Genomic DNA, 15,952 nt, shown 5'->3' with positions numbered 1-15,952 from the left:
ATGGTGTACTTGATTAACTGCACAACTCCATAATGCTCTCTTTTCAGCTTGAAAGTAAAACCCAAAGCAACATTTATAAAATAGCAATTTATTTGCATAAATACAAACTGCACACAGAAATTATTCACAGTGTCTGGTCAGTTCTGTGTGATATAGTCAGAAATATCATTCAGGCCTGTGCACTCATTGTCCAGATACTCCAGAATGACATTTCCCCCGTTATACAGAGGAGTTTCTGGGTGAGCCAACAGAGAGAGCAGGGTGTCATCCATCTGAAAAGCCTCGCCTGTCTGAGGATGACATAACCGCAGCTTCTGCAATTAAAGAGAAGAGGATACTGTTAAGAGATGTGCACGATGCTACACAGCTTTGTCTAGATATAAAACTGTAACTGTGGTGGGTACAATGTCCAACAACTCAATGCGTTTAGGCACGCAGACCTGTTGAATCTATACCATGAAGAATTAAAGCAGCTCTGAAAGCAAAAGCGTGTGTAAGAGAAAAAACAAACAGTGATAGGTTTAGCAAATAAGGCAAGACGGGAATGCTGCAGAAAATCGTTAATATTTAGGTAATATATTTATTTTCCCCACTCAGCGTGCTCTTATGTTGCTGTCTATTCCCAACAGTCTAATGAAGGGGACTGTGAAATCTATTTATCAAAGTGACATTAATTTCAGTGATTTAATATTTTGAGTGATAAATGGCTTACAAACAGACCAATCAATTTTCTAATGTGGCTTCTATTACACACAATTCCAGGACAAACATTTATTTGCTGTATCATCAGCTAACTTCCTGGGATGGTATGAAAAATAAATTGCCTGTCACCACGCAGCACATTTTGGGCTACTGTAGCTTTACTGCAGGGCTTGCTTAAGTAGTGTTACTAAGGTATGGTCGAACGGGTTTCATAATGTATTCCTTCTCACTTAGAGAATAGTAAAAAGTTATGCTCTAATGTGTGTATACACAAACAGCACTTGCCTATAGACACCTTACAGTATTAACGCAACAAATACCAAAGCATTTGTTGCTACAGTAACCTACGGTGGTAAAAAGACAGCCACCATTGTTCATTCAGTGGTGCTAGTTTCAGTCATTGTGCAAAGGCACTGTTTATAAGTTTGGGGAAGCCTGCAGTCAGCTGAGACTGAATGAGTCACTTGGATGAGTGTCGAAATGTTTCTCCCACTGAAATGCTACGTCCAGATGAACAGAATCAACCTTTTGGGATGTTGTGGCACAGACAACGCCGACTTTAAGCTCAACATACTTCACTAACCCATCGATATTGCTATTTGTAGTACACCCCTCTGTTCTCTTACCTTAGCTGTCAGCACGTTATTGTTGTTCTTGAGGCCAGCCAAAGAGGCTGCATAATCCACCACTTTCCCCACGCTCCATTTGGAACAGAAGAACATGGGCTTGCTGGAGTCTTTAAATTCTTTAGGAAGATACACCTGAAAGTAGGTTCTCTCTGTCTAGAAAGTAAAAATAAAAGAAATTGAATAATGGCAGGTGGATGACAAGAGATGTTTAACATGCAGTAATGTATACACAAGAAACTGAGCAGACAGTAAAGTGTCAAAATAAAAGTATCGACAGTTGGGATTTTACCTGCGGCAGCCCCTTGTCCCCTGCAGCATGCAACTTCAGCTTCATCAGGGCCACCTTTGCTGCGGTTGCACTGTTCTTTGCTCCTCTGCGCCCTTTACTTTTGGATCCATCTTTTGACTCTGAGCGGCCGCCAGGCACAAAGGAAAACAAAATCCAGGTTAACAGGTCAAAGGGAACAGGCACACAAGAGTGAAGGCAGTTGTTTAATACTGATCCCATGTGGACAAAAGAGGAATGACAGAAGAAACTCCGGACTACATTAACTAACCTACAATCTTCTGCACCAGCTCTTTGGTGGCTTGCATTCGAGGCTTTTGGACTTCCAGCTTCTCACACTTGTGATTATCTTGATGTCGGTGGCTATAAAGACAAAACAGTCAGTTTATTAGTTCTGAATTAATAAAAATTATGCGATCGGAGGTTTAAACTTTTTCTGCCATGAACAGGATCAAAAAACGCTCAAGAGCCACCGCCTTATTAAAAAGTTCATTAAAGTTGGTAACCTACGCCAAACAGAAATGTTTTTCACACTGCGGACATATAACTGGTAACAATTCTTTTCCCTTGCAGTCTTCAAATGAGCATGGATAACTTGTAGTTCCACCCGCTGTCCCGGATTCCCTTTTTACTGACTCCTAAAAAGAAAAGAAAGATAGAGTGAAGAAAGGCTTCAGCCATAAAGAGAAATGTATTTGTTGTCCTGATAATATTAGAGAAAGACATTAAGCTAATTTATTTAACAGCTCAGGATACCTTTGAACATGAGTGTCCATCTTTGCTTCTGTGCTCGAGACTGAAAGGGACAAAAATGTGTTTATCTGAGGTGAAAATGAACAATTCTCACCTGAATTATCTTAACCAGATAACTTCAGATATAAGAGTTTTCCGTACTACGAAGCTGGTTATGTTTTTACCAGAGTTTATTGTCATGGTAACCTATGTTAAGAACCTAATCTGCTCTGCAGCAGGTTATATTCCAGATAAGAGAACAACAGGTATGAACTTTCCCTGAAAAATAGCGTCACCAATCTTGGAAAAATCCCTCTGACATGAGTGCGCAGACAGTAGGAGGGTCTAAAGTTTTTCAATAGCGTCTAATACCTTTTTGTTTCCTTGTATTCTTAGTACCAACTTTATTCCTTGTTTTTTTTTTTCTCCTTTTGGCTGCAAACAATTTTACAACAATTTTATTGGTCTATAAAAATTAATATATGATCTTAAAACAGGACACCTTTTTGTACTCCTGGACCTTTTATTGAGTTTGCAACTAGACTAAGCTGACCTTTGAATTCTAATTTTATATTTAGTCTTTACTCAGCCCATCAAACACTACCAAGGCTGCAGCTAAGAGAATAAAAACTAAAATTGTCCTTTAAGCATTAACTTAATGAAATACCCAATTATAATCCACCTGATTCTCCTGTGTCTTAATGGAAGAGTTGTTATAATGAGTCTGGTCACACAGCATTTTAACCAAGTTTACTTTCCTGGATTTAAATAGACAAAACTGTATTAAAATTGTAGCTCTTCTCCCGTCTTACTGACCAAAGTGCACATTTTAAATACTGTACTCAACAGTAATTCTCCTCTCACACCGACTGTAGGTGTGTAGATGTTTTTATATTTTCCCATGTATATAGAGTCAACTTCCTTTATAAAATCACCTGTTCTACTGAGCATATTTGCATTGTAAAGATCATCTGACCAGTTACGTTTCAGAGGAAACCCTGGGTTACCAGAGCAAATGATAACCAGCTTTGTGTGACCTCTTTACCTGACTATCAATGTTAAGGTGAGTGAATCCAGATAATGCTAAGATACCCTGGGTATTCTGACCTCACTCAGAGGCCTCTGGGGTGTTTTTATAGGTATTTCTTATTTATGTATCTTTATAGACAGAAGACTATTTCAGTTTGGTCCACTTCAATACAAAAGAAGCAACAGCGACTAGAACACAAAAAGGGATTTAACACTTAGTGTGGGGTCAGTTAACGACATTAAAACAACACTATTCAAATATTATATATATATATATATATATATATATATATATATATATATATATATATATATAAATAAATAATAATAAATATATATTACAGTATTCGTAACAACACGCTAACAGATGCACATAAGAAAAAAACAAAAAACCTGACTTGAAGTCTTACCAGAAAACACCACCGCAGGAATCACAAACAAATGGCAGAAAGTCTGAGAGAAGAACAAGGAGAACGTGTTAAATATGTTGTGAACAAGGACCATAAGTACACTTGTCCAGTTCAAACGATGAGATCTAACAATTTGCCCCAAAGTAGCTCATTAAACTAGTCTGACACTTTCAATCAGCTTCATTCACGTTACTTATATTTACATAACATTAAGAGTACAACTGTCGTAACTCATTTAAATACCGAGCTGAATTTCCTTGTGGGAGTTTGTAGTTTTAGAGAAGAATGCTTGATAATAAATTGAGTTTTATCCGAGGGAACCAACGCTAACAAGCGTTAGCGCACAGGCTAAGCATGCTAAAAAAAAAAAAGACGATTAGCGTTTTCATAATAATTAAAACAGCAGAATAAAGTCGCACCCCAACATCTTTATTTACTGTGCTTCACACAAAAATACAACGGACCTTTCAGATTGCAGGAATCAACCTGGCAATGCTTCCCGATGTCTAATTCAGCCATTAGCTAACCGAAACAGCGTCAGCTGAGATCATCGACACGAACTTTGACCCCAAATGTGTCGTCACGTGACTGAGTCTATACCATATAAAACTTTTTAAATCTTTATATTTTTTTATTATATGTGTGTAACAGGATACACATGACTCGCATGTAAAGTAAAATAAATTAACAATTTCATTTATCCACATTTTTTTCACAGTAAATAAAATTCAGTTTTTTTCTGGTTTTATCAGCTTAATCAACATATCTGTTTGTACAACTAAATTAAAACGTTAAAACAAGATATGATGCACTGTTGTATTATCCCGTTTGGAGAGAAAACACGGAAAAGACGCAAAATTTAAGCCCTGGTGGAAACGGGAGGTAAGGCGTCAGGTATCCAGACGTCACGCAGGTATCTGCGAAAGGTGTGGCGAGAGTTGTGTTCACGGCTTGTTTGAAAGAACACAAAGCCGTCGAGCTGGAATATCTGCCCGCAACACACCCGCCTTTGGAGAAAAGAAGCTTGGACGATCGTTCAGACTGTTTTGCTTTTTAGTTACCAACAAAGTTTACCGCCCCCAAACAGCCAAAATGAGCAAAATCTCCAATTTGTTCAAGGGGGGCTCGAAACACAAGTCGAAGGGAAACCCTTCGGCCCAGGAGGCCATCCACAAACTCCGGGAAACAGAAGAAATGCTGACAAAGAAGCAGGACTACCTGGAAAAGAAGATAGAGCAAGAAATTGCGATAGCCAAGAAGCACGGCACGAAGAACAAGAGGGGTATTTATATTTGTTTTTATGATGGTCTGAAAAAATGTGTGCACCTGTTCCTCCACCGAGGCCAGGCCAGGACACACTACGCCTCCAGGAAGTCTTATCTTGTACACTTCCATATTTTAATCTTTTGTCCGGGCAAATATCAAAGAAAAGGAGGTGGTTTATGGGCCTTTTATATCTCATTTTACATTTCTGTTGTTCTTGCTTAATAACTTGATGTGTGGTAGCAACAGCTCATGGGTTAAACCGAAGACACAATGTCTATATAAACAGAGTTTATAAAACCTGACTCTTATTTCTAACAAGTCTTTTTTTGTTTTATTTTTTTACAGTGAAAATCCCATAAAACCTTTAAAATGTACATTTTTGGACTCTTGCGACTACAAATGTACCAGCTTTCATAAATCCTAGTTCATATATCAAAAATTTAAGGTGGATGACTCTTTTGTTATTTAGATAAATGTGCAGGAAAGTGTTAAACAACTCTTAAATGTACAGTGACACAACTGTGAATACTTCCCTCGCAGTGATTGTCTTCAGTGTGTCATTGACAATGCCTGAAAATACAACAGGTTTCTAACAAGTAAAACAACAAAAGGTTTTTATTAAACCTGAAAGGTCCCTTCCCTCAGAGCTGCACCCACAGCCCTGGGTGGCATGGACTGTTGTCTCAGCTGCATTGGTTGTTGACTAAGAATAAACGTCACCCTGTGAAAGGGAGGAACCCTGTCTTTTGTTTGTTTGTTTTTGTTTTTTTGAGGACACATGACACTTTTGGAAATTTAACTGCACAAGTGACTTCTATGTCCTCTCTGTGTCAGCTGCCCTGCAGGCCTTGAAGAGGAAAAAGCGTTTGGAGCAGCAGCTCACCCAGATTGATGGCACGCTCTCCACCATCGAGTTTCAGAGGGAAGCTCTGGAGAACTCTCACACCAACACGGAGGTCCTGAAGAACATGGGCTATGCTGCCAAGGCCATGAAGAAGATCCATGAGAACACGTAAGAAGCTGCTCACACAAGGCAGAAACCCCCCTGAGCTTTGGTCTTACTTTCCACCGGTAGTCCTGGCTTGGTTGTGTTTATGTGCAGAGATTGTTTCCTTTTGAACAAGGAAACATGTGACGTAAATTCATTTATGAGCCATATTTCAGAAGGAAAGCTGCAACATACAATCAAAAATGTATAATTAGTCAAAATGATGAATAAATCCTAATACTTCTTTGGTGCAGTTTCAACACTACTGAATGTTGTGTGTGATAATTGAACACAGAGAATCTCAAACAGAATTTAATTAAGAAAGCAAGTGCGGTGTTTTGAGTGAGTGAAAACCCTTTCACCTTCTTTCACTCTTACTCTCATTCTCAGGGATTTGGGGAAGATCGATGATCTGATGGCAGATATCACCGAGCAGCAGGACGTGGCCCAGGAAATCAGTGATGCTATCTCCAGACCTTCTGGGGAAACATTTGATGAGGTGGAGACTGTCTCAGTGTTTATAAAGACTTTTTTTTTTTGCACAGATATTAAAATATGCTTGGTATTTTGCTGTGTGGCACGTGCTCACCTTTCTTTTTTTGTTAGGATGAACTGTTGGCTGAGCTGGAGGAGCTAGAGCAGGAGGACCTTGAAGAAAGTATGATGAGTATGGGCGGACTGCCCAGCGTTCCCAGCTCCAAACTGCCTTCATCAAGATCCAATGAGCGCGCAAGTAAGTTTCTAACAACTGACAGATCTTACATGTGATGGCCACTTTCACACGCTTGCCTGCAAACTGTAATACTGTCCCAAATTAAAAAAAACAACAACCCACAATATTTTTAAAAATGTATCTATTAAATTATTAATTTTAAGCATATTTCTGTTAATTTGATCTTTAGTGTATTTATTTGAATATTATAAAATCCAATTATAATCGCGAAAATGTAATAATGGAAACTGATTGTTTTTTCTCCATTGTGAAAAGGTGCTGCAGTATATGCACACAACAGATTTTAAGGCTTATTATAAATACATTAAAGGAGAAGATTCTTTTTGCCATCAGTAAAATAAAAAAATTGGTTGCTGGTAAATTTCCCATGTTTAGTCCACAGCATTGATTATTAATTGTTTCCTCCTTTTTTTACAGCAACCAGGAGAAAGGTTGAGGAGGAAGATGACATGCGCATGCTGGCATCGTGGGGAACTTAAGTACACTAAGGCAGCCTGTTTCCTGAAGAAAGCATACACAGAACTATAAAAGGATCTTTCTCACAGTCTTTTTATTATTATTATTATTATTATTATTATTGAAAGCCATTTCAATAATGAAGAGCAATATGTTGTTTTTGAGTAAACTTTCAGCTACATGACTAGTAATATTTATCAAGAAGTGAAGGAATAGGTTTTTGTTCCCATGTGTGAGGGGGTTTTTTGTTGTTGTTTTTTGTTTGTTTTTTTTCTTTTAATGGAAAGTTATGGAATGTCATTTCTGCCACTACAATAAAAAAGATTTGCCATATACAATTTAGTGTTAATATCTCAAAATTTGGGGTTGTGTATCTTAAATGTCTGAGAAAATAATTTTAACTTGAAAAATAACAAACTTTGACTTATGGATGGAAATTGTTTGCCTTCTTTGTCAGAAACAAACGTTCATAGAAACCATACTAATCTATGACAGAAAATTTTTAAAGGGTCAATGAAATTGTAGCTAGGGCTTGACTAATGCTTTTATAACTAAGGGAAAAAGTGTACTTTATTCAGCTGTAAATAACTTCTGCATTAATGTTGTAAATACAGGCTATTGCTTTATCCCTGTTCCGCAATAAAAGTCTTATACATATCTCAAAGTGTTTATGTCCTCTTTTTCTAAAAATAATAATTATTAAAATTTGATATGTAGCTATGTATTCTTGTGGTTATATTATTTTCGAGTCTTAAATAATAACTAAAAACCTTTAAAATTGAGGATATTTGTGTACGTTTTATGCATCCGGTTTTTAAACGATGTGCCTTTATTTTGAAATCAGGGACCGGAAGTAGTGTATTTGCATTCAGATTATCCGGTAACTTCTGTCATCAAGTATTCCGGCGAACTAGCCGCCCAAAGACAAACTAAGACTATAGTTCGGAATTTAACGGAACATGGAAGCGAATAAACCAGTTCAGACCTCAGGTAAGATTTTGATTTTATCGCAACTCAAACAACTTTAGTTTGTGTAAGTTATCAAATAAAGACGGGGCGTTTCCGGGACTGTCAAAATTAGCATCAACTTAGCAGTTTCGAAGCTAAACGTCCGAACCGGATTTTGACACGTTTCACTATATCGGCAAAACACAACTGAAACGTATTTAAGGTTTATAAGAAATACTTTTAAACCACAAAGGCTGTCAGTCATAAATCTTAAACTAGATGTTATCGATAACTGGAAACTCAGTTTCCGCCTTAGTTTAATATTTGAAACATTTCCTTTTCACAGTAAATGTATTCAGCACACCAGCAAAGGTTTTAGTACATCAAAAGTGTATAAAGTAGAGCTTAAGGTTAATTTAGGTGACTCAGCTAAGAATGCGTGGGAAAACACATTTTAGATAACTAAAGTACAAGTCAAAAAAGATGAAGTAACTTAAAAATGTGGACCGGGAAGGAAATAAAGTAACCATATATAGTAAATGTATAGGTTTATTTTATTTGGAACAAAATCTTCGTTAAGTTGGTCGATTTTGCTCAACGCAACCGGCCCCAGCAGGCATTGCTGCATAATTTGGGAGGTCTACGTGACTGTGACTCAGTCGCCTTCACGACATGTTATGAAGGCAACCGACTTCTTTAAAACCTCTTGCATTTTCCCTCTAACAGATACCCCCTCGTTAGTTTTAACAAGTAGTGTTTGCTATTTGAAAAATACTTAATAAACTTTTAAAAACTGAAAAAAGAAAAAACGAATGCTTTTAAAGCATCAAAGGTACACCGAAACAATTAAATGTTAATCCGGCACACTGACTCATGTACCGCTAACGTATTTCGGTCCGACTGAGCGCAATTGGGTAGACGTATTCACACGTTTACCACGGGTTTCAGGAGGTAGAGCAGTTCATCCATCAGTGGAAGGCCGATGTTTTGATACCTGGCTGCTTCAGTCTGCATGCCCAAGTCTGTATCCTGATCCTCATGTTGCTTTCTGATGCATCTGTGGGAGTATCTGTGTGTGTTGTGGTTGGGGCAGCCAAGAAGACTGTGAGCGAAGCGGCAGAGAAAGCCACAAAGTGGCTGTGGATTAAGAGGGCTGATCCGTGGCTAGCTACTGGTACGCAAGTCGGGGCCTGATCACCCTCGGCTGGGTCGCCTGGGTGAGGGTGTATGATGTTGCGAGACCCGAAACACCCGATGACCCCAGGATACATCATTGAAGATGCGTGCCAGTCCATCCAGGACATGTTTCTTGCATAGTGTGTGAATGTTAGAAAAAAAAGTGCTTGTATGGAGGAGTGTGAATGAGGCATGGTGCATAAAGAGTACTGAGATGCTATGTAAGAGCCAATCATAGCATACTGGGTGTATACCATTAATCAAGTCTTAAAACCAACAAACATAAGTTCAGTTAGTCATTGTGACATCCACACAACCTTTAAGCTTTTTGTTCGTACAAATTATATCCCAAAATACATTAATGATATATACCAGAGTCAAAAGATATAATCATTAAGGTGTATAGCAATTATAATACATTTCATGTTGACATTTTTTTTCACAATTTTATACACAGAGTTTGGTCCATATTGACATGATCGCATCAAGCACTAGCTGGAGCTGCCAACTGCAGATCCCAAAGGTGCTCGAATTGAGAACTGCTGCTTACTGGATATTTTCTCTTTTTCGGACCATTCTCTGAAAACCCTAGAGATGGGCTTGTGTGTGGAAAATCCCAGTAGATCAGCAGTTTCTGAAATAGTCAGACCAGCCCATCTGGCACTGACAACAACTTTTAAAGTCACTTGAATCACCTTTCATCCTCATTCTCACGCTCTGTTTGAACTTCAGCAGGTCATCTCGACTGTGTCTAAATGGATTAAATTGCTGCCAAACGATTGGCTAATTAGATATTTGCATTATAAGTTGAACATGCTTTGAATGAAACCCAAAGTTAGGTATTTTTATTTGTTTAAATGTAGTGAATCCTGTTAAGCCAGTGGTGGCTTAACAGGATTCAGAGCTAATAAGCAAATTTTTGCATAATAAATAAAATAAAATTCATTTGAATATTTTTTTTTTAAATTTAAAATAAATGCAAAAAAATTTAAGCATGCAATAATACTAATAATCATGAGTATAATGACGATAATACAGTTATTTGTACTGACACTGTCTTTTTTATGATTTTTACGGACCGTAGCTGGACAAACCTCTGGACCAGACGAGGTGGCCAGAAAGGCAGGAGCTGAAGCCAAGGAGGCCAACCGCCTGGATGAAGTTCGTCTGGTGGTGTTGGGATGGAGGTGGCCGGGGAAGAGCTTGACAGGCAACACCATCTTAGGCAGAGAGGAGTTTCATTTAGAGCGAGCTGCTGAGTTCTGTGTTACGAGGCAGACAGAGGTGCAGGGACGACAGGTGACAGTGGTGGACACGCCAGGATGGTTCTCTTCTCAGGATACTCCGCCTTCCTATAAACAGGAGTTAGTCAGGGGAGCCTCTCTTTGCCCTCCAGGTCCACACGCCTTCTTGCTCGTCATCCCCGTTGGCATGTTCACCGAGGTGGACCGTGCTCGCATTGAGGAACACGTGAGCCTCTTTGGGGAGGATGTGTGGAGGCATACAATTGTGGTGTTCACCTGGGCGGATGTGTTGAAGAAAATCTCCATCGAGAGGTACATTCGTAGGGAGGGTAAAGATCTGCAGTGGTTGCTGGAGAAATGTAAGCGGAGGTACTTTCTTATTAACAACTGCATATTTGGGGAGAATCCCCAAGTGGGACACTTAATAGAGAAGGTGGAGAAGATGGTGGCAAAAGAGGGTGGGCACTACAATCCAGAGGAGGCGAAGGAGAAGAAACCTGTAGATGAGAACCGGAATTCGTCCAAAGAGGCAGAGGAGCTGGGAGCCCAGCCCAAACAAAACTCTGGAGTGGGTTTGTCAAAAGCCAGAGAGGTGGAGGTGCTTTCAAGTGAGTGATGGGCTCATGTCACAATGGAGGACATTTCTATGTATTAAATATCACATGAAGTTCATCTGAGATGAGCTTCTATAAATATTTTTAATCATTTAATCATATTTAAGCGCTTGTATGTAAAAAAGGAATGAACCCACACAAAACTATCACCTGACTATACAGTTTCCTTCAACTCCACGGAGCATTAAAGTTTTTAATGGTTGAATTTTTTTTAGTAGTAAGCATTTGTTGTCATCAGCATTGTTTTTGGTCACAGCAAGTGGCCCTTTGAGCAAAAGGCTCTAAAAAAACAGCCACTTTATCTGCTAATCATAGGTCTCAGTGATGTTTACTGCCAACAGTCTTTTCTGCAAAGAAGATGACAACAACTGCTGGATGGCAGTGGCTGATTTTGTACTGAAACTGAAGAGTTAATAATTGTAACAATTTTTTGTTTCCCAGCTACAAAAGGTAAGCAGGCAGTTAGTTAGGGCATGTAATTAGCTTTTATTGGAGTGGTCCTCTACACCAAGCCCAGTTTTTCATATTGCCCGCCCCTGTATTAGAGACTGTCTCTGGCAGCTAAAGTGTTATACCTTTCCTTCAGAAGTTGAAAGAGTCCAACTTGTGTTATAGTGCTAACTCCAGTATTGAAACTAAAAATGGCTGCCTGTTATCACAGGGATCAGTATGGGCTATGAGACCACTCGTGTAAGTACGGTTGGTCCATGTAATTAAGGGAGAGGTAACAGAAATCAGTCCATTTTCTCATTATTCCTGGCTATTTGACAAAAAAAAGTACTTGTAAATGTACATGTATGTAAAAAAAAAAAAAAAAAAATCTTCTTTTGACAAGCTTTGAGCTACAAGATTAAACCTAAACAACAGAGATGCAGGCTGTAAAACCAAACATGGAGCTGAATGTAAGGTAGAGTCGGGTAATAATTATCTGTGGGCTCATCACTATGAAGAGCTTAGTTTTATTTATTTGTTATAGATGATCACTGCTTTAAGGAACACATTACTCCACACAGGTACCTTAAAGTAGTCTTGTTAGCCTGTTTCATCTTATCGCTGCTTTGTGGTATGTGTGGTTTAGATTTCAGATTAAATTATAATCCTTCCTCTAGGTTTCCTATAACTGAAGAAGAGCAAACCTAGAAATATCCTTTTGTTTTTAACATCCTTGTCGTAACAGTGATGTCGTGACTGTGCATGAAAATTAAGCTTGTAAACTGGAGTCTTGTTATAAATTATTAACAGACTGTGTGTTTGGTTCTAGATTAACGAGACATTCATGGCTGACGGAGCCTCTAACCCACGACTAACGAAGCCTCTTCCTTACTGATCTGATGGAAAAGCCGCTGTGTGTTGAGAGGAAAAAAATGACAAAAAATAGCAAAACAACTGAAATGTTACTGAATGTAAAAATCAATGTGATATATTTATTTTATTTTTTTTAATCAGTCGTGGACATTTTTAAGGAGCTCAGTGTGATAGAGGAGGCCTTTAAGCCCTTTAGTTCATGTTGTCCAGAGACTTGCTGTCCCGCTTTTACCCAGAATTAATTCTGGTTAATCTTACTAGGTTTGCAATACGGTCTTGTGGGGGGTGGTGTGATGAAATCTCGAACAGAAACACAAGTTGTTACATAGATATTGCCAAATGTAGTGTGTACACTCCTTACCGGATACCAATGGCAGAACTGCACTACTAAATTGTCCCTGTAATATCCTGTTGATTACTGGTGAGGGGAATTGCTTTGCAAATAATTCCCATTTGTTGTGACCAAACTGTAAATGTGTTTCTAATGTTGCATTATTACACACACACACACACACACACACACACACACACACACACACACACACACACACACACACACACACGTACATATTTAAAGCACTTGAGCAGTTACTGTTTTTTTTCTTTTGTTTTGTTTTTTTGTGGTTGTTTTGATGTGTTGCCTTAGATGATTATCTTGTTGCAGAAGGATAATTTAAAGGAAAGAACAACTATTACTCAATATACAGGTTTTGGTTTAAATCATTTTCCAGCAAAATATGAATTTATGGTTAATTGTCTCATAGCAAAGTCAGTGTCTTTGGGTTTGGGGAAAAGATTCAATTTCAAGGTGTTTCCTTTGTTTCTTATAGATTTAAGATTATGTTTCCAATAATCTGAGAGTACAGAATAAGTAGGTCAAACCGGCTACCAAAACTCGGGTTGAACAACTTGAGATAGTCTTGAGGAGTTTCCGGTTTCGCCAGAAGTTAAGACATAGATTTCCACAGATGTCTAAATCAAGCCTAATGCTTTACTCTAGGAATGACAGTGGTTTGAGACTGCAGCATGACCATAATTATTCTGAGCGTTGCAATGAAGTTGTGATTTTGTTGCCTTTGAGATGATGGTTTCAAAGACAGGGACCAGGTCTGCAACCGCTCACAGTTAGTTGCCGTCCTCAAAACATCTTCCTTACATTTTCCTAACTGCTCTTCCAGTTCAGGGTTTCGGGGGAGGCTGGGCTTATCCCTGCGGCTACGTACAGTTTGGTAATAATTATTTGATCCACTGCGAATTTGTAAGTTTGCTGAGTGGTTTGAGGTCTGCAGACTGGCTAAGCCACTCCATGGGCCTTAAAGTGCTTCTTCTTTAGCTACTTCTTTGTTGCCTTGGTTTTGGGTCATTGTCATCCAAGACCCATCTTCAGTGTTCTGGCTGAGGGAAGGAGGTTTTCGTCCAATATTTTATCGTACTTGGCTCCATCGGCCCATCAATGCAGTGAAATCATCCTGTATGCATAGCAGAAGAACAGCCCCAAAGCATAATGTTTCCCCCTCTGTGCTTTACTGTGGGAATCATGTTCTTTGGGCCATATTTGGCATTTCTCTTCCTCCAAACACGGCGGGTCGAGTTGATGCCAAAGAGCTCCATTTTGGTTTCATCTGACCACAGCACCTTCTTCCAAGCCTTCTCTGAATCATTTAATTGTTAACTGGCAAGTTCTAGATGGGCCTGTACCCTGCAGGTGCTGCAAAATGTCAATCCATTATGGTGTAATGTGTTACCAACAGGCTTTCAGATTCATCAGGGGATCAAAAATCATTTCCTCTCAGTACATTTGACTTTGGGATGAAACTCATGCAGACACAGGGAGCACATGCAAACTCATGCAAAGAACAGTCCCAGCCAAATGGTGCTAACAACTACACCATGCTGCTTACTGAAAGAAAATGCTGACTTGTTTCCTCAGATGTTTTATTTTGTGCCATAAGGATATAAACAGTGATTTGGAAGTTCAGACTGTAGACATAACTTTTGTTTGTTTACAGGAAAATGCCTCCGGGCACAGTTATCTTTTTGTTTGCAGAAAAACACAGCCTGGTTCCAGCAGGGTGTACAAGCATGATGTAAGATTCCCACCTCTTTGTTTTCTAGGTAGTACTACATTGATTCATAGATTGTAGTACTGTAGGCAGGCCACTTTGGTCTTTTGAGACTCATTTAGTACCTTTTCAAGGTGATCTTAAAATGATAGAGTCAGCTGTTCCATACAGGCATTTAAATCTTCTTTGAGTAGATGTATAACTCCTTTTATAGTCCACAAACTTTACCTGAGTCCTCCCTGGGTTTAGGCCTTAAATATTGTTTTCTCTCTCTCTCGCTCTCTCTCTCTCTCTCTCTCTCTCTCTCTCTTTTTTTTTTTTTAGGATGTTGATAGATTTGCGTTGGATTAACCTTCATGCTGTTAGGTATTACCAGAGAAAGTGTTAGTTTCAAAGTTGGCCTTCAATCTTTAATTTTCTTTAAATGTCACGGGTCAGTCGTTACTTCTGGCTATAAATGAGGAGCGTGAGCGAGATAGAAAACCACGTATATACTTCAAGTCCTTTGTATTTATTTATAGTAATGAATGAGTACAATAAAAATAACCACACACTCTCAGATATACACTATACCTGTTTAATCCAGTTTGGGACAATACTGACGTGTTGGTTGAAGTTTAATGCTGAAATCTGAGATGTACAACAGATCTGCTGGCAACCAATCGTAAACAAGCACCTGAGGAGTAGAGATTACTGACAGGTCATGCTAGCACAGTCAGATACAGTTACTGCTACAGATGTGTCACTCTTGATTTACTGTCTCATATGTAAAGAAAAAAAATGTAAACACCAATGAGTATATGATTTAAAAATGTTTTAAAAAAACCTGACTTAGCACAAATACATGTATGTATGTATGTATGTATGTATGTATGTATGTATGCATACACAGGATGCTGTAAGAATCTCCCGAGGCATGAAATCCACCTTGTAGCAGTTCTTCTGGATGCTTTGATCCTGTTTGATCTCAGATGCATTTCTCACTTAAGCATGTGAATCCAGTTACTGCTAAGTAATTCATGGATGAAGAGTCACCTCTCTCTATACTTTGCACTCCCGTTACACTATATGGAATCAGCTGTAATTAAACTGGCATTACTTCAATGAGAGCTACAATGTCTGTTTTTTCTGTCAAATAAATGTATATATTGCAATCTACGCTGTCTGTAGCCTGTTTCTTGAATGTGTGACAAATTAATTCATTTTTATAACAAGTCTTCAGTGATTTGTTAAATTAGGTATTATGGCCAAAGTTTCATAGATTGTTAGGTGTGGACCCAAATGCAGACTCGCCATGCAAGGAGATGGGGGGAAAAAATCAACAAAAAATGAATCTTTATTTAAGCTAGCCTTGGACTCAATAAGCTCCCA

General features: G+C 38.7%; 3 protein-coding genes across 4 annotated transcripts; 2 read left to right on the top strand and 1 right to left on the bottom strand.

Annotated features, from left to right (window-relative positions):
* Positions 1-72: 72 nt before the first annotated feature.
* Positions 73-4,361, bottom strand: zfand1 (zinc finger, AN1-type domain 1). Its single transcript, XM_004546849.4, has 8 exons — positions 4,253-4,361; positions 3,789-3,831; positions 2,374-2,413; positions 2,128-2,255; positions 1,889-1,980; positions 1,621-1,739; positions 1,329-1,484; positions 73-314 (listed from the first exon to the last, which is right to left on the bottom strand). Exons 1-8 carry the CDS (start codon positions 4,305-4,307, stop codon positions 138-140), a joined length of 810 nt encoding a protein of 269 aa, XP_004546906.1. The 5' UTR covers positions 4,308-4,361; the 3' UTR covers positions 73-137.
* A 306-nt stretch (positions 4,362-4,667) lies between these two features.
* On the top strand, positions 4,668-7,889 carry chmp4c (charged multivesicular body protein 4C). Its single transcript, XM_004546848.5, has 5 exons — positions 4,668-5,070; positions 5,889-6,066; positions 6,433-6,541; positions 6,649-6,775; positions 7,193-7,889. Exons 1-5 carry the CDS (start codon positions 4,881-4,883, stop codon positions 7,252-7,254), a joined length of 666 nt encoding a protein of 221 aa, XP_004546905.1. The 5' UTR covers positions 4,668-4,880; the 3' UTR covers positions 7,255-7,889.
* Positions 7,890-8,085: 196 nt separating this feature from the next.
* gimap4 (GTPase IMAP family member 4) lies at positions 8,086-15,739 on the top strand. 2 transcript variants are annotated; one of them, XM_004546847.3, is made up of 3 exons: positions 8,086-8,221; positions 10,440-11,207; positions 12,475-15,739. In XM_004546847.3, the coding sequence occupies exons 1-3, from the start codon at positions 8,191-8,193 to the stop codon at positions 12,477-12,479; spliced, it is 804 nt and encodes a 267-aa protein (XP_004546904.1). In that variant the 5' UTR covers positions 8,086-8,190; the 3' UTR covers positions 12,480-15,739. The 2 variants fall into 2 exon arrangements, with proteins under 2 accessions (XP_004546904.1, XP_004546903.1); XM_004546846.3 differs by lacking the exon at positions 12,475-15,739 and having other exon boundaries at positions 10,440-11,215.
* The last annotated feature ends 213 nt before the right edge of the window (positions 15,740-15,952 follow it).

The sequence above is a fragment of the Maylandia zebra genome, linkage group LG9 (genome assembly GCF_041146795.1).
Source record: "Maylandia zebra isolate NMK-2024a linkage group LG9, Mzebra_GT3a, whole genome shotgun sequence".
Classification (NCBI taxonomy): domain Eukaryota; kingdom Metazoa; phylum Chordata; class Actinopteri; order Cichliformes; family Cichlidae; genus Maylandia; species Maylandia zebra.
This window is presented reverse-complemented; position numbering and strand designations above follow the sequence as displayed.

Coding starts and splice junctions, on each gene's coding strand:
- zfand1 (XM_004546849.4), bottom strand. CDS start 4,307: ATGGCTGAATTAGACATCGGGAAGCATTGCCAGGTTGATTCCTGCAAT. Junction 1,485..1,620: donor GGGACAAGGGGCTGCCGCAG/GTAAAATCCCAA, acceptor TTTACTTTCTAG/ACAGAGAGAACCTACTTTCA. Junction 315..1,328: donor ATAACGTGCTGACAGCTAAG/GTAAGAGAACAG, acceptor CTTTAATTGCAG/AAGCTGCGGTTATGTCATCC.
- chmp4c (XM_004546848.5), top strand. CDS start 4,881: ATGAGCAAAATCTCCAATTTGTTCAAGGGGGGCTCGAAACACAAGTCG. Junction 6,067..6,432: donor AAGAAGATCCATGAGAACAC/GTAAGAAGCTGC, acceptor TCTCATTCTCAG/GGATTTGGGGAAGATCGATG. Junction 6,776..7,192: donor AAGATCCAATGAGCGCGCAA/GTAAGTTTCTAA, acceptor CTTTTTTTACAG/CAACCAGGAGAAAGGTTGAG.
- gimap4 (XM_004546846.3), top strand. CDS start 8,191: ATGGAAGCGAATAAACCAGTTCAGACCTCAG. Junction 8,222..10,439: donor TAAACCAGTTCAGACCTCAG/GTAAGATTTTGA, acceptor TACGGACCGTAG/CTGGACAAACCTCTGGACCA.